Source organism: Anomalospiza imberbis, chromosome 6 (assembly GCF_031753505.1).
Source record: "Anomalospiza imberbis isolate Cuckoo-Finch-1a 21T00152 chromosome 6, ASM3175350v1, whole genome shotgun sequence".
Lineage (NCBI taxonomy): Eukaryota > Metazoa > Chordata > Aves > Passeriformes > Viduidae > Anomalospiza > Anomalospiza imberbis.
The window spans coordinates 23,226,452-23,243,437 of record NC_089686.1 but is presented as its reverse complement, the minus strand read 5'-3'; the positions used below and the strand labels follow the sequence as shown (position 1 = coordinate 23,243,437).

At 36.6% G+C, this 16,986-nt stretch overlaps 1 protein-coding gene and 1 long non-coding RNA gene across 5 annotated transcripts in view; one reads left to right on the top strand and one right to left on the bottom strand.

Annotated features, from left to right (window-relative positions):
* YLPM1 (YLP motif containing 1) overlaps nt 1-9,642 on the top strand; it is a 35,690-nt gene extending 26,048 nt beyond the window's left edge. For 3 of the 4 annotated variants that reach the window (XM_068192821.1, XM_068192822.1, XM_068192823.1), the window contains exons 18-21: nt 2,275-2,326; nt 7,155-7,285; nt 8,692-8,871; nt 9,243-9,642. In XM_068192821.1, coding sequence (XP_068048922.1) covers nt 2,275-2,326; nt 7,155-7,285; nt 8,692-8,838 — 330 coding nt within the window. In that variant the 3' untranslated portion in view covers nt 8,839-8,871; nt 9,243-9,642. The remainder of the gene's footprint in view (nt 1-2,274; nt 2,327-7,154; nt 7,286-8,691; nt 8,872-9,242) is intronic. The other variant, XR_010999921.1, reaches the window with a different exon arrangement.
* LOC137475490 (uncharacterized) lies at nt 4,793-16,982 on the bottom strand. Its single transcript, XR_010999922.1, has 3 exons — nt 9,732-16,982; nt 5,082-9,046; nt 4,793-5,046 (listed from the first exon to the last, which is right to left on the bottom strand). It is a non-coding gene; the product is annotated as an uncharacterized lncRNA (long non-coding RNA).
* Between the last annotated feature and the right edge of the window lie 4 nt (nt 16,983-16,986).

Below are 16,986 nucleotides of genomic sequence, written 5' to 3'. Positions count from 1 at the left end.
CCAAAAATGTCTGAGTTGAGCAGAGTGTTTTTCCTTGATGGAAATTTACTATTCCTCAGGAGTGGCAGGTCAGAAAGCAGTTGAAATCAGAATTTTTAAAAAGCTTAGGAAAAGTGGATTCTAATAAACGTCTGGTTTTTTCAACATGACTCATTTATTCTCTTTACTAAATTATTCTTTGGCACAGAATATGAGACTGCATAAAGTGTGGCTAGAACATTTCAAAGATGCATCCATATTTACAAGAATATGGCTGGTAGTCCCATTTCCATGAGCTATAGTTAAAAGAGAAAGTTGTCTTTAGCTTTTGAGACATCTGTGCATAAATCTGTGTGTGTATGTGTGTGTTTATGGGTTCCGGGGAGTGTCCTAATGTACAGCGCTTATAACAATAGGCCTTTTCTTTGAGACAAAGAGAAAGCAAAAAGTAATCTGCATATTAGAATGTCTTCTATTCAGATTCACAAGATATGAAAAAGAGCATTATCTGCTGTGTGTAATCTCTGGAATTCAGTCAGATGGCTAATCTCAGAGAATTATGTCAGACAGAAAGTGGAGCAGGACACTGTATTTGGTATCTCTTGCCCTTTTGAGAGCATTTGATAAGGGTTCTGCAATTCATTTTGCTGCATTTAATCCTGTGAGAAAAGGGAGGTCTGAAGCTCCTGCCATGTGGCAGATACCTTTGAAATATCCAACTGTCTTGTACCAAAGGAAAAAGTCTGAATCTTTCCTTATCCTATTTGAGGACCAGGATATTGTATAGATTCAGCACACAATAGGCCATTTCACACCATCAGAGTCACTCTTCTTGCTATTATCAACTCCCATTGTTTGTAGCATTCAGGCAGTCTCTGCTTTTCTGTGCTTGATGGTATGAATTATTGATACATTTAACTTGGTGTTCTCACCAGTGTATCCCACATCACTTTGTTTAACGCAGGTTTTTAGCTGTGGTGTAAACTTTCTGAGCAAGCTTTAAAGTGCAACTTGGTTTAAATGTATGAACATATGTATATACATGAAGTTTATTTGTTACAAGGAAATATTGCAGCACAAACTGTTTTGGTTTGCATTAATTACAGATTTGATTAAAACCAAGAAAATCCAGATATCTGATAACCTCAAGTCACTGATATATGCTTGATAGAAAAAAGGTAATTCAAGGATTTTTTAAGAGCAATGCTGAATATAATCAAATGCAGTGTGGCTCTCTGGAATTTACTGGAATACACAAATTTAGTAACACATAGTATTAACAAATACGCATATATTTTTACCACAGTGGAAGCAACCTATAAATAAAGCAGGAAAGAAGTTAGTGTAATAAAACTGGTATGTGGATTGTTTCTTTTCTTCTTGAAATCTTCTAGAGTAGTTCTTTTCCCTCTCTATTAAAAACATTCTAAAAAATAATTAAATTGTCTTGGAGGGCTTCCATTCACTACCTTGAGCTTTTCTATGTGGTTGCAGAGGAACATAAGTGCTTTTATACCAAAACTGAACAGCTGAAATGAGGGTTACTTAGTAACAATTTACTTGTCAAAGAATATAAAAAGAAAATATAACAAGAGGCTAACTAAAATAAATACCTTTTTGCCAAATTCATTTTCATTATGCTCATTTACAAAGAATAAACTGGCTAAAGATCATTACGCATGGTGACATTATTTGTAGAGCAAAATTGTTTTATAAGATCATTGTGCTAAGAGTACCATTTTAAAATGAAAAGTAATACTTAAATCCTAGTGACTCAGCAGATACTCTCATTTAAACAAAAGAAATTGTTTAATTGTGGATTAACCACTCATGCATGAATTAGTATGTCCCTTCAAAAGGAGTAAGTGAAGGTTGTGTGTTCTAAATCTGGGAATATGTTCATAAAAACTTATGGTAACTTTTTTATTTGTGTTTGTAAAGCTTTGAATATTCTTTATGCCTGAAAGTTGTGTTGCAGTGACTTTGCCACCTGGAATAATACAATGCAGGAACTGCACACAGTGCCATTGCTGTCTGTCAGACTCATTCTGGAGTTCTGTGTTTGCAGAGGGCAGCACTCTTTTAATGATTTGCAAGGGCTACTGAAATCACTGAATGGGAAGTGGATGCAGAAGTTCTGAAATACCGAGTAACTGGTCTCCATCTGATAATGAGAATTGTGCCTTACCAAAAGAAATACCTTAAACTCCCATTGTAATGCTGTTTCCAGTTCAAAAGTGATATGCATGTGTGTCTCTCTCTAATCCTCCGAGCTTCTTTCTGTGTATGATTTAGGGTTACATTCCGAAAAGCAAATGGGAGATGGACACTTCTGAGGCAAAGCTAGGTGGGTATTTATTTTTTCCTGTTTCTTATAGTTGCTATCTAATGATGTTTGCAAGACTTGAATTTTTGTTTTTCCTGTGCCTCCTTACAAAGACAAATAAATGCGTTGATTTCATACATGTGTCTGAAACTGCAAAAGCGTCTATGCAGAACAGGAATTTATCTTCTGCCAGAGGCAGGAGACTTTACTACTTTCTAATCATCAATTATATACTCATTAACTGTTGTTCCATCTGTTCAAGGAAAGTACTTTGTCTTCAAATTTGAAAAAAACAGTATTTATATTCTTCATCTTTCTGTGTTTATTATTTTTATATAAGCAAAGAGTCAACTCACATCGCACTGTACTCTTTTTCATATTGCATACCTTTTTTCCTGTGTCATTAGTAACTTTTTGCATTCTTGGAGACATGCCTTATAGCTGAACTGTATTGAAGATGTTTCTCACTTTTCAAAATTGACATCTGTGAGGACAAAGTAGCGGCATGCTTTGAAATTGCTTCTGAATGATTAGGTGTCAGTATCTTTTTTCAGCATCTTAGGCATTGAAAAATTTAAAGTTCATTATGCTTTGCAGTTCTAGGAGAGCAATAGAATTCTTCGTAGTAGTATGTAAAATGGACTTTCCAAGAGCACAAGGGCATGATTTTTGCTGTACTTTTTTGTTCTCAGTAGTGCTGTTATTAGATTCTGTCGAAGTCAAAATGAACTTTCAGGCAGAAATGCATGCACCGCAGCTGTGATGAAAGGATTATTCATGGAAAGGGGTTTCTGGTCATTATGATCAGTTTAGTTGTGTTTTTTTTTTTTTTTAACTGAACAGTAAAAGTTCTAAATGAAGGTTTTAGCTAGGCAGTCTGCTTCAGGACTGCTATTTTTGTATCATGTCCATGAGAAGTCACAAATAGCTAAACTGGACAGAGCATTTCTTAACATTTTGAGGTTTGCTTCTTTATATGTGGTACAGCCCTGTGCATCATAACTTTCCAATAACCAAAATCACAACCACACCATAGAAATAGCATCAGGAGATCTGGTTTATACAAAGCAGCCTTTCACCTTTTGCTGTTAAGGGCTTAGCTACACCATCTCTTCTCCTGCTGTGCTCTCTTTTAAGTCATAGAAATAGTTGTGGATTATAGCGATGTTGTGGCACCTGCAGTACCAGCAGAGGCGCCTTGTATTCAATGTTTTTGGCATACCAAACAGCTGGGCAGTTACACAATTAAGCTAGGATTGGTCTGCATTTTTGTTATCAGCAATGATTAATTTAATAATGTAAAATTATTTCTAAAGTTCTTGCTAAGAACTGTGTTGTGTTTCCTTCCATAATGAAAACTCCATAACCTAAAAAACATTATTTTTATACGGTCTCCACTTAATGTAAAATGGGGAGCAAACAGTAGAGTCACTTTTATGCTGAAGTTACTTGTAAGGCTGTTGAAATAATCCTTTAACAGTCAAACTTCATTAACAAACTAGATATTAGCATGCTGCAAGACACAGATCCAGGTGCTGAGAAGGGCTTTCTATTAAATCTGTATTCGCAATTTGACTTTTATAACGACCCTCTAGATTCAGTTTCATATAAATATAGGTCTGTAGATTAAAAGTAAATTCTGACAGAACTTATTTTCTTAAAAAGCCAGGTATTCCTATGTAAAGAATGCAGTTTCTTTGGAAAATAACTGCCAGGGCAGTCAATGTTTAGCTTAAGGTGTATATTAGAAGTACTTGTAGTCTGTAAGTAAGAATTACTATATTTAGTTCACAATAAGGCTTCATTGTAGATGATCGATTATAATTATTTCTGGAAAGGCATGTAAGCTGTGGTGTGCATTAGTTACTCCAGACCTGAGTTATTTCCTGGGAGCTGGCCTGCCCATTAGGTTTATTGCATTAGTCCCAGAGGGCACACATTTGCAGAATTATGTAAGTGCAGACTCCAAAAACGATGCTCTGAGTCTTGTTTTCCTTTTTTTGTTTTCTTTCTGAGTAGAAGTTGTTACAGGAGAGCACAGTAAAGTCTTGCTGATTGTAATAAACCTCAGAAAATGTCTGAAAAGTTTGAGTTCTAGCTGCAAACACTGACTTGTGACAATCGCCATACATATGCCCCAGAGCTCTCGCTTCAGCACAAATTTACTTTATTCTAACATTCCTCTTGAGTATGTGTGTGATTTATCATTTCCTTCTGTGCTGTGCACAGCCACAGTTTCATTCTGAAAGTCTATTCATGGGTCTTCTCAGTGTGTAGTGCACAAAGATTCTTATATTGAAATTTAAATAATGGACTCCCATTTTTAAAATTTGACTGTAGTGTTTAGTGCAATACTCTGTTTCAAGGTGTGGCTCAGTGACAAGCTCTACAAACTTTCAGGAATGGAGAAATGAGCTCTGGTGTACCTGAAACTTTGATACCATTGTAAAATTTGCTCTAGAATACAAATGGGATTCTACATAAAACTTTGTGGCTTTTGTATAAGAAGGGCAAAATTTAACTGATTGATTTATTAAGGTTTTGAAGGAGCTAATTAAATTAGTTGCTTTCAGATGTTACTTTAAAAATTCTAAAGGTGAGTTTTTAAGTTTTGTGGGTTTTCAGAAATGCTTCTGCTTTGTTGTTTTTAAATATGAAACAATAAAATTATGTTCAGTAGTTTAACACTAAATAATCATCAGCCATAAATAATCACAAGCACCAGTGTTACACAATGACACCTTGAATCACAAGCACCAGTGTTACAAAATGACACCTTGTCTCATTTACAGAAAAGAATATTCTGAAATAATCCTTTATGGCAAGTTTTTGACATTTGTGTAGTGCCTGCTGCATGACACATGTACCTTGAACTGCAATAGCATGGATGGAAGCAGACCTCTCTGGAAAAGCAATCCAGCTTCAAACACGGAAGGACATAACTTCTTAAAATAAATCCTGTGTAGCAGTAAAAAAGAGGGACAGAGGGGAACTGCATATTCAGAACAGCTTCTGAGCTCTCTACTGGCATTTGAACATTACACATTTCTTGGTGATGGTTTCAGTTGTTTGGTGTTAAGCAGGGAGTGGGAGACTTAACTTACTTTCACATCGGTAATGAGGTGAGCTTGCACCGTGGCTTCCTTCCAGCAGGAATATGTCTGTCTACAGGTACTTCCCAACAGAGAGCTCCTCCATTTTCACTTCTTAATGTTCCTAAATACTCCTCAGTGAATTTGTTGATCTCCTTTTCAATGTTAATTTTTTCTGGAAATGCTTAATGCCACAAATGATCTACACTGATTGAATGTAGCTGAAGTAACAGAGGAATTTTGTATAAATCAATTTTGTCTTCTAGAGGGAGTGTCGCCTTTCTGTGGAGATTGAGCATCAAATTTGGCAGATGTAACTTAGAGCAAAAGAAGAACCTTAACTAAATAATGTAATAGATACAAATATTCTGAACATTTTTCTTAAATGTTGGCTATTTTAAGAAGTAGGGGGATTATAATGTTTTATTAGAGGAAGTTCTGTATCTGTTCCAGGGAAATGGGGCAGAGATGGAGTCTTTAAAATGTTTTGAGGTGTATGAGGGAGAAATAACTTAATTAGTTTATGGACTTTAAATTTTACTAGCATGTCTACAGTACCATTCCCTCACATTATCTCCATTGTTACTCTCTCTCTCATATTAAGTAAAAAACTCATCTCTGAACTGAGTTCTTTAAGTACATACATTTTGATCATCATCTTTTGCTATCCAGAAAATATTGCTGCCTTGTATTTGGTCTATTTCTGAGGCCTTTTGTGGGTGAATTTAATTACAACAGTGACTTTTGAACCAGCATTTCTAACATCACTGGTAATGATTTAATGAATGTAATTGCCAAGCTTTAGTGTTCCTTCTACACATTCTTGAATTGTTGGCTTATAAATTGGTAGTTTACATCGACAGAAGTAAGAGAATTTCCTTTGACTTGTAGAGCCGCTTTTCCTTTTCATGCTTTGTTGTTCATAGTCTTACAATGAATGTTTCATCTCCTTTCCAAAGACAGTTTGCCACATAATTTCAAGAAGGTGTTGTTTTCTTTACTGAGAATAAGTGTCTAAAGTGGAACAAAATTTTAGAACCTAAGAACAGAATTGTTTCTCCTCATGTATCCGTTCAATAAGAAAAAGAAGAAAATGAGGACTGTTGGACAAATGTACTGCTCAAATAATTATGACTGACCTCTTACACCATGAAAGAAAAGATTCTGGGATATTTTTCTCCCAGTCCTGGAAGACTTTTTAAGTCGTTTGCCTTATGGGGAGAGAAAAAGAAAGGGAAGGATCAGGCTTTCCAAGCAGCGTTTTGTTTAGCAGAAACAGTATCTCAAAACCTTGTCTTTGATGCATTAAGTTATATAATTGCCACTTGTTTCCTGAAACTGCATGTATGCCATGTTTGACACAGTATTGATCCCCAAATTTGTGAAAAATGCTACAGCTTTAGTATTGTGGTCAAATACAGAAAGATGGATCTGTGGTTCCTAGCTATTGTTGGCTATATTGTACCTGTAAGGACAGACTCCATGTAGATCCAGAAGAGCAAACTTTTCCTCCCTCATATAGAAAACAGCACTGAGTGTTATTGCCACACAGTTAACATGAAAGATCAATAAAACTTGAAAACTGTGTTGAGTCTTCTTTAGTTTATTTCAACTCTCATCATTATACCTGTCAAGACAAACTGGATGTACAAATTCTGCTGCTCATTCTTTTGAAAAAATTTCCACTCTCGTCTTGTTTGTGTGAATAATAGAAAAAATTATCTCCCTTAACACTGAGGCTCTGTGTTTGTTCTCAGACAAGCTGGACGGTTTGCGGACTGGCACTAAAAGAAAACGTGATTGGGAAGCAATCGCCAGCAGAATAGAAGATTATCTGCAGCTTCCAGATGACTATGATACACGTGCTTCTGAACCTGGAAAGAAAAGGGTAATAAATTTTCAGATGACTTACTGTATGTGTGTAACCCTTTAATGGTCTCTGTGAAAGAGAGTTTATATCAAGTCATTCAATGTCTATGAATGTGGGAATTTCATTGAATCCCTTTTCATCTTGCTGTTCCATTAGATTCTGTAAGAGATTATGCTTGCAAGTAGGGTCTTCCAGAGGTAAACATATTAGTTATAACAGGGCTAGGAATTGTAGATAATACAGGTTAACTATGCATGACATGGTCTGAATACCAAGGGCTGCATGTTTAAATTCTGTTGTGAAAAAAGGGAGTAAATCATAGAGGGAGACAAAAGAGGTAATAGAAAGAGGTAATGCTTTTTTTTTTTTTTCTTTGCAAAATAGAAAGACCAGCTTTTGCAACTAGAAGTAATTTGAATTAACTGTCGGTGTTTGGGTATTGTTTTGCCCTGTAAGAAAACTGATAGTACTGGACAGCGTGTCTGAGAGAAATGGAGGTACTTAAGGCATTGGAGGAGGATGATGGTGGAAGAAAGCTGACATTGCTTATCAGTAGAAATGTCATGGGAAATCCAGGTAGACTGTGGACAGGGATGTGCTGGCAGAAAATTGATAAGGCTGTGTTCCCCAGTAACACACGGGCCTGAATGAGACTAGTCAGTATGCAAAGAGCTCTTTCACTTAGTGTTTTTTCTTGTCCTGCAATGGTGTGTTTCAGCTGAGTTTCTGGCCTGGAGCCTTTCTTCATTGCATCTCTCCTTCTCTCCCTCCCATCGGTGTCTTGTTTTGGGGGTGTCACTGTGTATGTTGAACAGGATAAATTAAAGGGATCTGCATTACCACGAAGAGGTGCAATGTAGATAAAGAGATGTAAAGATGGGGAAATAACATGTGTATGAAAAAGTTATTTAGTGTTAAGAAATAGTGGAAAAATTTAAATAGAAATATATTACAGAAGACAGAGAAGAAAACTGTCCTTCATTCATTTATTCATTTCTGACTTACTCTTTAACACTGTCTTTCTGTAGTTTCATAGTCATCTTCTAGATGTTTCCATTGTGCAAGTGAAAGACACATTTCCCAGAAAATTAAAACAGTAAATGAGTCTTGGATAATTCTTCCTGCAGAAAGTGTTGCTTTGAACAGAGAAATAATTGTTGTAGTTACACTTCAACTCTCAGAACTATAGCACTGAAATGGAAAAAGCTTACCATCTATACCTTTCATCTACTCCATAGAGCACCCAGTATATTCAATTAAAAATAATTTCCCTCTTTACCTATGAGAAAAAAAAAATAACACTTACCTGTTCTAAGGAAAATTAGTAGAAATTAGTATTCTTGTATTCTTACTTGCCGTGGAAAGCCTAGATTCATATCAGGGTTTCTTGGAAGATTATTTTACTGATAGGATATTCTCCATAGGTGCGATGGGCAGACCTAGAAGAAAAAAAAGATGCTGACAGGAAAAGGGCCATCGGTTTTGTTGTTGGACAAACCGACTGGGAGAAGATAACAGATGAAAGCGGTCACCTTGCCGAGAGAGCCCTCAACCGCACCAAGTATATATGAAAAAGTGGTTAAGTGGATTTTTGTGCCTTTAAGGTAAATATTCATCTTCCATTGTTTCGTCAATATTTGTAGCCTTGATGTTTTTCAAGAGTAGAGGCTGCAGTTGACCCCACTGTTAGAGTTCTCCCAGACAAGGTTATTTGATTTGGAACTTTGTATAAGAGGTGTCAGCTGTGCCTGTGTCAACATGCACACTTCTGTACAGCACCTGACAATAAAGGGGGAAGGATTATCAGCTCTCAGACCTCCCAACCTTATTACAAGGAAGCTTGTGGTTCCATTTAGAGTAGTTTAGCTGTGTGCCTACTAATTCTGTTGAGTTCAGGTGTGGCTTATTTTATCTTAATTCTAACCATGTTAATTGCTGGTTTACATTACATAACAAACTTTTCCTTTCTTTACAGGCCATTTGCTCTGCGGAGAAGTGAACCAAGGTGTCATGAGCATCTTGCATGGGTCATGTCACTCCCACCTTCACAGTTTTTCTTTGTTACTTTAGTTTCAGCAATTTTCTTGAGATACTGGCAGATAACCAGTGCCCTCAAAAAACTCATTGAATCCCACTACTCCTAAGTGAGAGAGAAAGTTTACTTTTTAATATTTTTGGAGGGGAGGGAGGGGGAGGGTCAGTAGTTTTAGCTGCTCTTTGTGGGATAAAGTGGAAGGATTAGACAGATGTTACCTCCACTGTACCATCACAGAATGTTTATCACCTTTGCTCTGTGGATGTTCTCGTTTTATACTGTATGTACCTTGTAGCTTATTGTATTAGGAAGCAGAACAATAAATTTCACTATAAACTCAGTGTTCTTGGTGGACCATATAGTATGGTTTTTGTTTGACATTTTAAATGTGGTCTGTGTTCACATGTTAGTGCTCAGAACCATCCTTACCTGGAAGACATACTGTGCTCGTATTCTGGAACGTGTCCTGTCTTCTAGATTTTTCACCTGCTCTTCTTCTCATAGATAGATCCATTAAGGCCCCAGGTCTTGCTGGCCTTTAGGAGTTCATGTTCCTGGAAATCAGGAATATTGTTATGTTTGGATCCTAGTTTCTCACTTATGTCAAATTTTCGTTACTACGTGAGTATGAATTCTGTTGGGTGGTTCTGTAATGTTCAAGGTAGCAGTGTATGAAGAACTTGTTTTTAATGCTCCATATGAAAACAGGTACTACAGAGTTTTCTGAGGGGCAGCCTAGAAAATTGATTTTGGTCTTACTATGTCTTTTAGTCAACACTGATCCCTATCAGGGTGTTTAATTCCATTCATAAGTCTACTGAGTCCTAGAGTTACATCATTAAAAGAAGTGACAAAGACCATAAGTTATAACCTTCTTTTCCTTTGATAAATATGTTATGCTTGATTTTAAAAAAAGAATTAATAATAGTCCACACTATTAAAAGTGGTACACATTCTTCATAGATGCTTGGATATCACTTCTGCAGAGCATCGGGTTTGCTGATGAAAATTTTCTTTTGTCCTCACAGGTTTCAAAGCAAATGCTTTGCATTAACGATGTTGTAACCAGGAAAGATATCTAAAACTGAAAATAATTTCTGTTTTAATGGTGAATTGAATTTTTCTCCTGATCTTTCTAAGGAAAGAAAATGAAGTCCTGAATTTTCCTTCTCTGTTGAGCGATTACATTGTGCTTTGCATCTAGGTTGGTAAATCAGCTTGTTCTGATTTGGTGGTAGTTCAGGTTGTTAAAGGAGAGCATGGTTGTAATAGATGGGTTTGTTTGCCATTCTAATGTTTTGGTTTATTGGCTGCTTCTCGGCCATCTCTGTGTTGCATGATTAAAAGTTCTTCAGTAAACAAGGGGAATAGCTGAACTTGCATTATGCCCTGAATATGTTTAATATGAGAAAATTGAGCTCCCTGAATGCAGCATTTTTAAAATGGAAGGTATTAAATGCACATTTTCTGTGTATGCTTACTTTACATAGCATATATACTTCTCAAAATGTCGCTCAGTAAGTATTCTTTGAATTGTGACAGAGAATTGTTGACAAAAGGAAACTAATAGTTAACAAGAAATGAGTACTGTGTACTGCTGCGGAAATCAAGTGAGCTTCACTTTGGAGAAGTTACTCTCAGGTATGTTTAAAATGGGTTTCAGTCTATACTCAGTTTTTCATAACAAAACTGGAGTTCTTGTGGCACACCATGAGTTGATGCTGCTTCTTGACTCTTAAGAACTGATAGTGATTTTGTCTGTATTTTTGGTAATACAACTGTACCTTTTCTGACATTTCTTTTTCAGACTAAAGAGTACTTCCGGAGCATTCAAATGGATATTGTCTGTCAGAAGTTTTAATATTGTTTGCTGGTTTTACAAACTTTGAAATTAATTTAGCAGATAATACTAAGAGGTTATGTCATGCTGTTTATTCTGTGGTGCATGTAGAACTAAAGAAAAATGAACAGAGAATATACATAAAATTATACTTTACTCTGATGAGAACAGACAGAAAATATATCAATCTTGAAGTTTAAAGCAAAATTCAGTTATGAAAACATACCTTTGTAGACTGTTGTCAGACTGTTTAACCTGAAAAGGCTGAAGGGCTTGAGTTTTGTTGTTTTACTGGAGTTCAGAAGTTTTCCCCTTCTTTAGTACAGAAATATCAATATATCCATAATCTTTGCCACTTGTTTCAGTTGGTTTGAATGTTTAGCAGATCACTCTTCAACTTCTTGATGGGAAGGGGCTCTGAAAGAAAATAACTTATGCCAGAACTACAACCTATAGCAGATTCTACATACTCCAGACATTCAGTGACTGAAGAAATCAAACAAAAAGGAAAAATTCATCATTGCTGCTGGCAGAACTGAGAATAGCTAGCTAGTCCCTTGCTTGGCTCCTAACCAGAGATTGGTGATTAGTAATTTTGCTTTTGTCTGGGAAGTCCTTCAGTACAGAATACATTGTCTTGATCCTGATTTAGCTCTTACTCTTATGCTCGCTGAAATTGTCAGTAGAACCTTTCACAGCACTGAGCAGAATGAATACCAACTTTCATTGATAACTAAATAGAAAGATATGCATCTAGCATCTCATGTAATGATCCGTCTTTGACCATGCATGCAATTATGCTAACTCTAAGTTGAGCTGTTTCTGTGCATCACATTGAAAAATTCAGCTCTGAAAAAAACATCAGCTGCTGCAGAATGGAGTTGCTACCTTCTCAGCAAAGGTGACTGTTAAAACAGTATTTTTTGTGAATTATAGCTGCTTGTGACACTTCAGCTTTTTTCAAGTCAGCTTGCTTATTTTATATAGAAGCTACGTGTCTTATGAGAGAAGTACATGTGGTTTTTGCAAGGGGTTGTGCAACATGCTGTGCTATGTGAATAGAGCACAGCTGTCATCTTCAGTCACCTTGTGTTTTACTGTAGGATTGCTCATTAGGTGTGATGGTCTGACTATGGTAAGAAAGAGTGAAATAATAGTTGAGAGTATTAGGTCAATTCTAGAAATTTATTTATCTGTTTCCTTGAATGTTTACATCAACAAAGATGTAAACTTACCTTGCATTATTAGTTCCCAGTCTTTAGAAGAGAAGAATTGGTATTGGTACAACTTAGTTTTACTTTTCACACATCAAGTCGGGTTTGGCATTTTTTAGACTTTGCTTAGTCATCTTTGTTAACCCTGTCCATTAGTTTTTCCTTGCCTGTCTGTCAATACACAGAATACATGACTGCTCTTCTCTTTATAAGGCATTGTTTTAACTATTTTCAGAAGCCTTTTAATCTCTGAGCAACCATTTAGGCAACCGTAGAGGTTGCCTAAATACTGTGAGGATTTCAGTAGAATCTTTTCTGAAAGGATCGAATTGGAAGAGTTGTGACATTACACTGAAACATGTATTAACCTGTCCTCAAAAAGCCCACATCTAATGCAGTTGAACAGTTAAAAATATTCATGGAACTGTAAGTTGCAAGTCACGTTACAAAGTATGATTCCTGCAGAAGAATAATCTGTAGGTAGTGTGCTTTTAAATGAGAAAGAAGAACGTGACCTCACTAGCAAAAATCAGTTTTCCCAATTTGAGATTTCAACATCATCAGAACATTTTGAGAATCCTTTTGAAAGGAATCAAGTAATTCTGCCTATGGGACACCTTGCTGTCATCTAAACAAATTTATTGTTACCAGAAGAAAAAATACTTTGTTCATTTATATAAATGCAGCTGTCATGGTGAATAATTTTTTGTGCCCTTAGGGCACAATTTCCCTTAGCAGGCTATGCCATCTTATTATTCATGTTGCTGCCACCCACACAATACTGGACAGACCTTGGGATTTGAAGAAACATGGTTAAGCTGAGTTTGGAAGCAAGATGTGCTTTTTGCTGTGAAGTTCGTGCTGTCTCTGGCAGCATGGAGCTAGGTAACTGTGAGCTGACTGGACTGAAGGCCTGGAACTCCCCTGGGAGTATTGTAATTCATCATTCAAGGACTGGAAAGGCGAAGCAGTACTGCATTTTCTGTGCTTGTGGAATGTTCACATGGCATGCATCCTCAGGAAGCTAAATGATGATGGATACATGGTTCCTTTCTGTGTTGTCCCTCTTCACTGTTTAATGTTTCCCAGATTACCTCTGGAAAACGAGTTCTAAATTCTGAACTTGGGTCTACTGACAATTTGGGATCAAACTGCAGCAGGACAGCTTGCATACTGTGAGGTAAAATATTTGAAGAGCAGAGGTGGCCATGTCAGTTGAAATCTGTACACTTGGAGCATCAGCTAATCTTAAACTGTGGCTGTACTTAGTTTTCTTGTCATAGCAGAAATGAGAAAGAACAAAAGTTTCATAGAATTTAAAATATGAATGGCACATTTCTGGTTTTGAGTCTCTAGAGCAATTGTCTTTATTCTCTCATAAAACTTGAATCAAAATTGTTTTCTCTTCTGCTCATCTATTTCTACATGCATGAGTCAGAATCCTTCAGCCAACTAAAGGACTGTTTACTCCAAGGAGCACTTGCAATTTCTGCTCAAGATTAATCACTTACTTCTTCATGGTGGAACTGTTTTGTTTTATTCTTACCTGTGGAATGTTCCAGCGATTGTGATTTCTCTTCCAAATTTGCATGGTACTGAATCTGCAGCCTGGAGCCTTAAATCTTCCTCATGCATGTAGATTGGAAAATTAGTAACGACAATATTCCATTCAGGGGAATTATCGCCTTCTAGCTGATTAATACTCTTTGGAACAAGAATGTAATTTTATTTATGATTTTGCTTAAATCAGGTAAGCTGAAGTACTGTTACCAAACAAAGGCACAGCAAGTTACTGCAAATGGAGAGGCAAAAATGTTTTGAAGTTGCTTATATTTTCTATTCTGTGTTAGGTTTCTAGACAGTAGGCCCTAGTCTCTTTGAATTGTAGGATTTAGTATTTCAATATGCAAAACCAAAGGTGTAAAGTTGTCTTGGTGGAAATGTCACAGTTTCATTTTTTCCTAAGATTTTTCTACCTCGTGGAACTCTTAGATTGAATCTTTTTGGGAGGGGAGATCTCTTCCTACAGCTTGTGCTCTGGAGTGTCTGTCAGTAAAGTGTTTCTCCATACTGTTTCCCTTGTACGTGTGAACAGGGACAACTTTTGTTTCCATAACTGGTCAAGATACACCTGTATGAATGCATGTTCAGCTTTACACAAGAAATTCCTAATACTGTGCTTTAGGAGGGCATCTGAACTGTCTGCTGGGACCAGTATATTCCTGTATGAAGTTACTGTTTGAACAGTTAGTACTGTTGGGAATACCTGAAGACTGCAAGGTTGTCATCACCAATTCCTGTGATGCTGCTGTCTTTGGAGAAAAATTATAACTGCAATAGTCCTTGGGGGGAAAAAACCAAACCCAAAGAGGGAAAAGGAGTTCGGGTACTTATACTCAAATTATCCGAGCTGGAATCTGTCTTGTGTGGGTAGAATGTGTTAGCAGCTCCACTGTCTGAGATGTCTGATTTAGCTACTGGCTGCATATATGTTTATGGAGGAGAATCATAAATTAATCCCTGCTATTTTTTGCCTGCAGGTCAAGAGTATAGTTGAGCAAGCTGATTTAGAAAGCAGTTTGTCTTGAAGAAGCTTTTTAAGGGTTACATATAAACTGAAACATTACCAAAGGAAAAAAGAAGTCTTTAAAATCTAAAATGTTTTCTGTTTAAATCTTGTAGGATATTAATTCTCTGATATTAGCTCAGCAGAAAGGGAACAGAGCTGCAAGTCTTCCTGGCATCAGAGTGTAAATAGCGTTTAACTGCAGAAAATCTAAATTTTCTAAATCTAAATTGAAAATTACTTTAGTGGTGACATACACTGTGTGTGGATGACAAGATGTCTTAAACAGCTGGGGTTTTTTTGTTCCTGTTTTGGTAAGTTTGATGCAAATAGTAATAAAAGTTTTATTTGACTGCTGTTACTGACACAGGTACAAGCTTTTGTGTATATGTGGCTTCTGTTTTTTTGAGAAGACCGTATTACTGTTGGAAGGACAGAAAACCTTGCTGACAAACACCTACATTGTTTCAATGTAATCATCTGTGGATGCTCAAAACTTTTGTGCAAGCCATGAGCCTTTACTGCTCTGCTTTGAGGTGTTTATTTTTCCAGTCCAATTTCCCTTGAACTACAGTTGCCAAATTCTTTTCTTTGAAGGCATGGACAGATCAACTAGTCTGGTAGCAGATCTGATTGTACTCCTCAATTAGTCACACAGAAATCAAGATTTTTCAGGTAATGACAACCAGATGGCACTAAAGCATTGAATTCATGTTAGGATTAAATTGGGGGGAAAATGTGATATTGATTACACAATAATTTGATTTTTGTGGTTTCGTATTGCCTGATACAGTTATAAACCAGTAACTTCTACTTCATGAAGGAAAGTGGCCACTTTTCTATAAAAAAAAAATTATTAACATTGTGCTGTTGTGTGGAATATCACTTGCAGGTCACAGTCAAGATTTTGTGCTCCATTGAACCTGCAGGCTGTATTCAAATGGAACAAGATCTTCTGCTTTAATGAGAGGCATCAAAAATAAATGTTCATATAGATCCTCTTAAAGCCTTGACAGCTGCTGACTTGTAATGGAAAATGGGATTTAACTTGCTAATAGCTGCTTTTGCAGTGTAAAGTCTTTAAATATATTGTAGTAAGAAATAATGCTTCTGACGCCTTCGAAAGTTTCTTATTGCATCTTTTGTGGGTTTTGTTTTTTTGGTTTTTTTTCTTCTTGGAGTGAAGAAAAGTAAGGAGAGATATTGAAGCCAAAATACTAAGGATACATACTTCTTGTAGAAGAACTCTGGCTAAGAAGGCTCAGAACTTCAGCTGGATCCAGAGGCACTACCAAGATCTGTCATAATGGAACAAACTTGCAGCTCTAATGCAAACTGTTCAAATAGGTTTCCTCAATGTACAATATGATTGCTTCACAGTTTGCAGGAGGTACTTTATAGTTAGGGAGGAACGTGAATATTCTTTTCCAAGAAGTTTGCAATCTACATGTTGCTTTATTAAGAATATAACTATTTGTATCTCCTTTCGCTTCTCTCAGTAGCCAGAGAAAGTCTGCTGTAAGGCTGAAGGGATGGCCCTGATGTTAACTTGGGTATAAACTTCCTCATTTTTACTCCAAAGCCTACCTGTTGTAGTCTCGTTGCAGTGTATGTGGTTCAGATATAGCTTGAGAAGAATATTCAGGTGCCTTTTAAGCAATTCTTTTACTAATCTTTTGGAAGAGACACTAAATTGGTGAGTATGCTGCATTGCTAGCAGTATGCTAACAGTGCATGCCGGTTATGTTCTATTTGAAGGCAGACTTGGAGCAAAATAAAAATCTAACTCAAAAGCTAGATTTACCTCAGTAAAACCAGAAATGATTGTTTGACTTTGGTTCACTTTTGGGGAACTGTTGAGACTTGTGACCTTCAGTGATAAATATTTCTTCATCACCTTCCTTATCAGTTGTGTCCAGTGCTGGCTTATAGAAGGTTGTCGGAGTCCTACAGACTTCCATCCTTCTCTTGTTCCTTGGCTAGACTTAGCAATGTGCTATGCTGAAGGAAAGGACTTTCTAGAAGTTAAAACTGGCACAATTTCTTTTGCTTATGCAAAAATGC